The sequence below is a fragment of the Coregonus clupeaformis genome, unplaced genomic scaffold (assembly GCF_020615455.1).
Source record: "Coregonus clupeaformis isolate EN_2021a unplaced genomic scaffold, ASM2061545v1 scaf1329, whole genome shotgun sequence".
Taxonomy (NCBI): Eukaryota; Metazoa; Chordata; class Actinopteri; order Salmoniformes; family Salmonidae; genus Coregonus; species Coregonus clupeaformis.
Genome location: NW_025534783.1, coordinates 1 through 8680, shown reverse-complemented (window position 1 = coordinate 8680; position 8680 = coordinate 1). Strand labels below are relative to the sequence as shown.

Here is an 8680-nt window from a genome sequence, read left to right as displayed (position 1 = left end):
GTGTGCCTGCAGGTTTACTGGATAGACTATACACATAGCAGGGATGTTTGTGTCAATGTGTGGAGCAGACAGCAGCGCTTGTATGCAGGTTTACACAAAGTATACTCAGGAACGTTTATTTGTGCAGAAATCAGTTACAGGAGCTGCATGAGAAACAGAGCCAGAGGAGGTGTCAGAGACTTGACCTGCAGGGGAGAAGAGTAAAATCCATAAAGTGCCCCTCTGCCCCGTCCATCCCAATTTGAGTACTATCTGCTGCCTGCTGCTGTGTCCTATGGTCACCTCAACACCCCCCCCCCCCCTCCTCCTCCCATTGCATTGCCTCCTCAACTCAAAATAAACTGTTTTATGGCGTTGTGTTGTAGCCTCTGGCCGGCGCCGCTCACTTTCTCCCAGGGTTGAGAGTGGTGACCCAGGCGCTGAAGGAGGAAGAGGAGGAGGAGGAAGAGCGTCTCAGGGGGCTGCAGCGGAGGGCCAGCCTGCTCAGAGACCTGGGCATCGTAGACCAGGTGTACCAGCCCCTCAAGGGAACGCCCACCTATAAAGACATCACAGTGCCACCTGTTGTAAAGACTGACTCACGGCAATACTTAAGCAACATGGCAGCCAAGGTGAGCACTTTTCCAAATGTACACTTATCCGAACGGTACTATGCGTATATGCTGTACACAGACAGGCACATATACATTCCTGAGCAGCTATTTGAAAGATGTCAGATTATACAGGGTCAAAGGTTAGTACTTATTATTCTTTAGACTGCAATTTAACAACAGTAAAATAACATGTTTCTTTAATAAAAGGCCCAACAGCATTTCCTTCAAACATCCCATTATTGTAAACATACAAATACCATGTTTTCTACTAAAAGTTGAACCAGGCCTTATATATGCCTACCCATAAATCCAAACAGAAATTATTTTAATAGACCATAAATGAAAACACATATGTTTAGTCACTTAAAAGTCATTAAACGCACATTCATATTCCCAGAGGTGCATACTTATAATCTCAGAAATCATAACTTTTGGAGAGCCCCCAGAAATGCTCAATCATTAGTCCAGATATACTAACAGTCCAGATATACTAACAGTCCAGATATACTAACAGTCCAGATACAGTGGGGAAAAAAGTATTTAGTCAGCCACCAATTGTGCAAGTTCTCCCACTTAAAAAGATGAGAGAGGCCTGTAATTTTCATCATAGGTACACGTCAACTATGACAGACAAAATGAAAAAGAATCCAGAAAATCACATTGTAGGATTTTTAATGAATTTATTTGCAAATTATGGTGGAAAATAAGTATTTGGTCAATAACAAAAGTTTCTCAATACTTTGTTATATACCCTTTGTTGGCAATGACACAGGTCAAACGTTTTCTGTAAGTCTTCACAAGGTTTTCACACACTGTTGCTGGTATTTTGGCCCATTTCTCCATGCAGATCTCCTCTAGAGCAGTGATGTTTTGGGGCTGTCGCTGGCCAACACGGACTTTCAACTCCCTCCAAAGATTTTCTATGGGGTTGAGATCTGGAGACTGGCTAGGCCACTCCAGGGCCTTGAAATGCTTCTTACGAAGCCACTCCTTCGTTGCCCGGGCGGTGTGTTTGGGATCATTGTCATGCTGAAAGACCCAGCCACGTTTCATCTTCAATGCCCTTGCTGATGGAAGGAGGTTTTCTCTCAAAATCTCACGATACATGGCCCCATTCATTCTTTCCTTTACACGGATCAGTCGTCCTGGTCCCTTTGCAGAAAAAACAGCCCCCAAAGCATGATGTTTCCACCCCCATGCTTTACAGTTGGTATGGTGTTCTTTGGATGCAACTCAGCATTCTTTGTCCTCCAAACACGACGAGTTGAGTTTTTACCAAAAAGTTATATTTTGGTTTCATCTGACCATATGACATTCTCCCAATCCTCTTCTGGATCATCCACATGCACTCTAGCAAACTTCAGACGGGCCTGGACATGTACTGGCTTAAGCAGGGGGACACGTCTGGCACTGCAGGATTTGAGTCCCTGGCGGCGTAATGTGTTACTGATGGTAGGCTTTGTTACTTTGGTCCCAGCTCTCTGCAGGTCATTCACTACGTCCCCCCGTGTGGTTCTGGGATTTTTGCTCACCGTTCTTGTGATCATTTTGACCCCACGGGGTGAGATCTTGCGTGGAGCCCCAGATCGAGGGAGATTATCAGTGGTCTTGTATGTCTTCCATTTCCTAATAATTGCTCCCACAGTTGATTTCTTCAAACCAAGCTGCTAACCTATTGCAGATTCTGTCTTCCCAGCCTGGTGCAGGTCTACAATTTTGTTTCTGGTGTCCTTTGACAGCTCTTTGGTCTTGGCCATAGTGGAGTTTGGAGTGTGACTGTTTGAGGTTGTGGACAGGTGTCTTTTATACTGATAACAAGTTCAAACAGGTGCCATTAAAACAGGTAACGAGCGGAGGACAGAGGAGCCTCTTAAAGAAGAAGTTACAGGTCTGTGAGAGCCAGAAATCTTGCTTGTTTGTAGGTGACCAAATACTTATTTTCCACCATAATTTGCAAATAAATTCATAAAAAATCCTACAATGTGATTTTCTGGAGAAAAAAATTCTCAATTTGTCTGTCATAGTTGATGTGTACCTATGATGAAAATTACAGGCCTCTCTCATCTTTTTAAGTGGGAGAACTTGCACAATTGGTGGCTGACTAAATACTTTTTTCCCCACTGTATACTAATCTACAAGTGTAGAGGAACATAGACAACAACACACATGGGCAGCACATAGGGCCAGACATGTCTACACACTGGACTAACAATGCTAACACCTGTTAGCCACCCAAAACCCCCATTAGAAAAGTGAATAGATGCTTGAGATCTCTACCACAGGGGTGTCAAACTCAATTCATGGATGGCCGAGTGTCTGCAGGTTTTTGCTCCCTTGTACTTGATTTTATCAATTAAGGTAATTGACTAGTTAGGAACTCCCCTCATGTCTTCATTAGACACATTGAAAGGACACATCCAAAACCAGGAGATACATGGCCCTCCAGGAATTGAGTTTGACCCCCTTGCTCTACCACATGCTGATGTTTAACTATGCTGTCTGTGTAGATGGAGTCATTAGGTGACCGCTGCAGTGCGACCAAAGTTAAGGAGCCTTCAGGATTGTCTGAGTGTCACCCTCCCAGTACTGTTCTGTCTCAGCCCTACGGGCCCTGGCGAGACCAAGACTGGCACCCCCAGGGGCTGGGCCACAGTGTCTCCACCATGCCTCTCCAGGGCATGTGCCCAAAGTGGGAGTCAAGTGCACCCATTCAGAGTGAACGACGTTTCCTCTTACCCAGTAAGTGGACCACTACCTATTTCACTTCTTCATTCTTCTATGATGCCTGCTTGCCCCACAATGATGGCGATCCGCTTAGCTACTCCATCCTTTGTTCCGTACTGTTTTTCACATTTTGACTAGGTCTATATGTCACTCAGTACTTAAAGCATATATAAATGTTTCAACATCAAATAGTTAATACTCACCTTTTGTTTTAACTTTAGATAACCTCTCTCCCTATCGTTTGTCATACATACTCCTCACCTAACCTTTCTCCCCCCCCCCACCTCTCATCCTCTCTTCCTCATCTCTACTCAGTGCCTCTCTGGGTAAGCTGGGTAACCACAACAGCAGCAGCTCTAACGGGCCCTTTGCTGAAATGCACGTGCAGGGCCCGGCCCCCCATCACCCTGAGGCCTCCCCACCCCAGGCTGCCCCTCCCTCAGGTAGGTGAAGGACCCAGCGCTCCCCCAGGCCTTTACACCATCTCTAGGCTAGCCCCTATGACCAAGAGGCCAACACCCATCCAACCTGACCACTCTGACCCCTCCATGGCCCCATCACAGAACAGCAGGTAGGAGATCAGCTAATGACATACACGATTGTTTGTTGTAACACGTCACCTCTCATGAGGTTTGGGGCAAATAGGTAATACAACGTAGGTGAAATAAGATTTTCCCACACCTGTTGGGGAAACCACAGCAGCTGTCTTAGTCTTCGGCCGTGACCTAATGTGGACGAAGCGCAAGGCTCTCACCCCAGCAGCCCACTTCCGGCTGCCACAGCTCTCCAGCGGAAACTTTGTGGTGTCGTACTGAGTGATGGAGATATACCAGGCTACAGACCAGACTGTGATCAACCCCTGTGATAAGACAGAACACCAGACCAGGAAGCACCTTGTAGACAAGAAGGTCATCGACCACGATCACTCAAGGGACCTGCTTAAAGAAGAAGCTATGGATGTAGATACCGGCAAGGCTGCTGACCATTCCATGAACCAGCCAAACCAGCCGACCTGAGTCTCGTATTTAAACATTGGTGCTGTCTTGGTAGACTGTATGTTGTACAAGTGACTTAGAATATGTGGACAACTACAAATACCTAGGTGTCTGGTTAGACCGTAAACTCTCCTTCCAGACTCACATTAAGCATCACCAATCCAAAGTTAAATCTAGAATCGGCTTCCTATTTCGCAACAAAGCTTCCTTCACTCATGCTGCCAAACATGCCCTCGTAAAACGGACTATCCTACTGATCCTTGACTTCGGCGATGTCATTTACAAAATAGCCTCCAACACTCTACTCAGCAAATTGGATGTAGTCTATCACAGTGCCATCCGTTTTGTCACCAAAGCCCCATATACCACCCATCATTGTGACCTGTACGCTCTCGTCGGCTGGCCCTCACTACATATTCGTCGCCAAACCCACTGGCTCCAGGTCATCTATAAATCACTTCTAGGCAAATCCCCGCCTTATCTTAGCTCATTGGTCACCATAGCAACACCCACCCATAGTATGCGCTCCAGCAGGTATATCTCACTGGTCATCCCCAAAGCCAACACCTCCTTTGGCCGCCATTCCTTCCAGTTCTCTGCTGCTAATGACTGGAACGAACTGCAAAAATCTCTGAAGCTGGAGACTCTTATCTCCCTCACTAACTTTAAGCATCAGTTGTCAGAGCAGCTTACATATCACTGCACCTGTACACAGCCCATCTGTAATTAGCCCACCCAACTACCTCATCCCCATATTGTTATTTATTTTGCTCATTTGCACCCCAGTATCTCTCTATTTGCACATCATCTTCTGCACATCTATCATTCAGTGTTAATACTAAATTGTCATTATTTTGCACTATGGCCTATTTATTGCCTTACCTCCATAACTTACTACATTTGCACACACTGTATATAGATTTTCTATTGTGTTATTGACTGTATGTTTTGTTTACCCCATATGTAACTCTGTGTTGTTGTTGTTTTTATCGCACTGCTTTGCTTTATCTTGGCCAGGTCGCAGTTGTAAATGAGAACTTGTTCTCAACTGGCTTACCTGGTTAAATAAAGGTGAAAAAATAAAATAAAAAATAAAAAATACAGGCATACTTGTGGATTACATGCTGACACTTTTTTACTCAGACTAAATCAAAATCAAATAAAATTGTATTTGTCACATGCGCTGAATACAACAGGCATAGACCTTACAGTGAAATGCTTACTTACAAGCCCTTAACCAACAATGCCGTTTTAAGAAAGAATACCCCCCAAAAAATCCTACAAAATTCCAATATAAAATTATATGTAATAATGGTAACAAATAATTAAATAACAATAGCGAGGCTACAGTGAGGGAAAAAAGTATTTGATCCCCTGCTGATTTTGTACGTTTGCCCACTGACAAAGAAATTATCAGTCTATAATTTTAAGGGTAGGTTTATTTGAACAGTGAGAGACAGAATAACAACAACAAAATCCAGAAAAACGCATGTCAAAAATGTTATAAATTGATTTGCATTTTAATGAGGGAAATAAGTATTTGACGCCTTCTCAATCAGAAAGATTTCTGGCTCCCAGGTGTCTTTTATGCAGGTAACGAGCTGAGATTAGGAGCACACTCTTAAAGGGAGTGCTCCTAATCTCAACTTGTTACCTGTATAAAAGACACCTGTCCACAGAAGCAATCAATCAATCATATTCACAACTCTCCACCATGGCCAAGACCAAAGAGCTCTCCAAGGATGTCAGGGACAGGATTGTAGACCTACACAAGGCTGGAATGGGCTACAAGACCATCGCCAAGCAGCTTGGTGAGAAGGTGACAACAGTTGGTGCGATTATTCGCAAATGGAAGAAACACAAAATAACTGTCAATCTCCCTCGGCCTGGGGCTCCATGCAAGATCTCACCTCATGGAGTTGCAATGATCATGAAAACAGTGAGGAATCAGCCCAGAACTACACGGGAGGATCTTGTCAATGATCTCAAGGCAGCTGGGACCATAGTCACCAAGAAAACAATTGGTAACACACTATGCCGTGAAGGACTGAAATCCTGCAGCGCCCGCAAGGTCCCCCTGCTCAAGAAAGCACATATACAGGGCCGTCTGAAGTTTGCCAATGAATAGTCTTTGTCAGTGGGCAAACGTACAAAATCAGCAGGGGATCGAATACTTTTTTCCCTCACTGTATATACAGGGGGTACCGGTACCGAGTCAATGTGCGGGGGCACCGGTTAGTCGAGGTAATTGAGGTAATATGAACTATTAAAGTGACTATGCGTAGATAATAAACATAGAGTAGCAGCAGCGTAAAATATTAGATGTTCAGGAGTCTTATGGCTTGGGGTAGAAGCTGTTTAGAAGCCTCTTGGACCTAGACTTGGCGCTCCGGTACCGCTTGCTGTGCAGTAGCAGAGAGAACAGTCTATGACTAGGGTGGCTGGAGTCTTTGACAATTTTTAGGGCCTTCCTCTGACACCGCATGGTATAGAGGTCCTGGATGGCAGGAAGCTTAGCCCCAGTGATGTACTGGGCCGTACGCACTACCCTCTGTAGTGCCTTGCGGTCGGAGGCCGAGCAGTTGCCATACCAGGAAGTGATGCAATCAGTCAGGATGCTTTCGATGGTGCAGCTGTAGAACCTTTTGAGGATCTGAGGACCCATGCCAAATCTTTTCTGTCTCCTTATGGGGAATAGGTTTTGTCGTGCCCTCTTCATTACTGTCTTGGTGTGCTTGGACATTTGTTAGTTTGTTGGTGATGTGGACACCAAGGAACTTGAAGCTCTCAACCTGTTCCACTACAGCCCTGTCGATGAGAATGGGGGCGTGCTCAGTCCTCTTCTTTTTCCTGTAGTCCACAATCATCTCCTTTGTCTTGATCACGTTGATGGAGAGGTTGTTGTCCTGGCACCACACGGCCAGGTCTCTGACCTCCTCCCTATAGGCTGTCTCGTTGTTGTCGGTGATCAGGCCTACCACTGTTGTGTCATCGGCAAACTTAATGATGGTGTTGGAGTCGTGCCTGGCCATGCAGTCATGAGTGAACAGGTAGTACAGGAAGGGACTGAGCACGCACCCCTGAGCGGCCCCCGTGTTGAGGAGCAGCGTGGCGGATGTGTTGTTACCTACCCTTACCACCTGGGGGCAGCCCGTCAGGAAGTCCAGGATCCAGTTGCAGAGGGAGGTGTTTAGTCCCAGGGTCCTTAGCTTAGTGATGAGCTTTGAGGGCACTATGGTGTTGAACGCTGAGCTGTAGTCAATGAATAGCATTCTCACATAGGTGTTCCTTTTGTCCGGGTGTGAAAGGGCAATAGAGATTGCATCATCTGTGGGGCGTTATGCAAATTGGAGTGGGTCTAGGGTTTCTGGGATAATGGTGTTAATGTGAGCCATGACCAGCCTTTCAAAGCACTTCATGGCTACAGATGTGAGTGCTATGAGTCGGTAGTCATTTAGGCATACTCTACCTCAGGCAAGCAAAACCTTGAGACTTCCTTAGATATCGTGCACCAGCTTTTGTTTACAAATATACATAGACCGCCACCCCTTGTCTTACCAGAGGCTGCTGTTCTATCCTGCCGATACAGTGTATAACCCGCCAGCTGTATGTTATTCATGTCTTCGTTCAGTCATGACTCGGTGAAACATAAGATATTACAGTTTTTAATGTCCCACTGGTAGGATATTCGTGCCTGTAGTTCGTCCACTTTATTATTAAGCAATTGTAAGTTGGCCAATAGTATCGATGGCAAAGGCAGATTAGCCACTCATCGCCGGCTCCTTACCAGGCACCCCGATCTCCTTCCACGATATCTCCTTTTCTTTCTACTGTGAATGACGGGCATGAGGGCCCTGTCGGGTGTCTGGAGCAAATCCCTCTCGTCCGACTCATTAAAGAAAAATGATTTGTCTGTTCAAGGTGAGTAATCGCTGTTCTGATGTCCAGAAGCTATTTTCGGTCATAAGAGACGGTAGCAGCAACATTATGTACAAAATAAGTTACAAACAATGCGAAAAAACACACAAAATAGCACGGCTAGTTAAGAGTCCATAAAACGGCAGCCATCCCCTCCTGCGCCATCTTCACAAGATGATTTTGTCCAGATAAGAATGTGGATGGATCTTTGGTTTGTCTATTTATTTTATTTTATTTTATTTAACCTTTATTTAACTAGGCAAGTCAGTTAAGAACACATTTTTATTTACAATGATGGCCTACACCGGCCAAACCCGAACGACACTGGGCCAATTGTGCGCCGCCCTATGGGACTCCCAATCACTGCCGGTTGTGATACAGCCTGGAATTGAACCAGGGGGTCTGTAGTGACACCTCAAGCACTGAGATAAAGTGCCTTAGACCGCTCAC

The 8680-nt window shown here is 45.4% G+C and overlaps 1 protein-coding gene across 1 annotated transcript; it reads left to right on the top strand.

Annotated features, from left to right (window-relative positions):
* Positions 1–43: 43 nt before the first annotated feature.
* Positions 44–4132, top strand: LOC123481155. Its single transcript, XM_045218049.1, has 5 exons — positions 44–88; positions 366–611; positions 3101–3336; positions 3633–3760; positions 4017–4132. The coding sequence occupies exons 1-5, from the start codon at positions 44–46 to the stop codon at positions 4130–4132; spliced, it is 771 nt and encodes a 256-aa protein (XP_045073984.1).
* The last annotated feature ends 4548 nt before the right edge of the window (positions 4133–8680 follow it).

Bases quoted from the DNA above. Each gene is read 5' to 3' on its own strand.
- LOC123481155 (XM_045218049.1), top strand. From the start codon at position 44: ATGTTTGTGTCAATGTGTGGAGCAGACAGCAGCGCTTGTATGCAG. The intron at 89-365 runs GTTTACACAAAG...GTTGTGTTGTAG, and splicing joins ACAGCAGCGCTTGTATGCAG to CCTCTGGCCGGCGCCGCTCA. The intron at 3,761-4,016 runs GTAGGTGAAGGA...GGGAAACCACAG, and splicing joins CCAGGCTGCCCCTCCCTCAG to CAGCTGTCTTAGTCTTCGGC.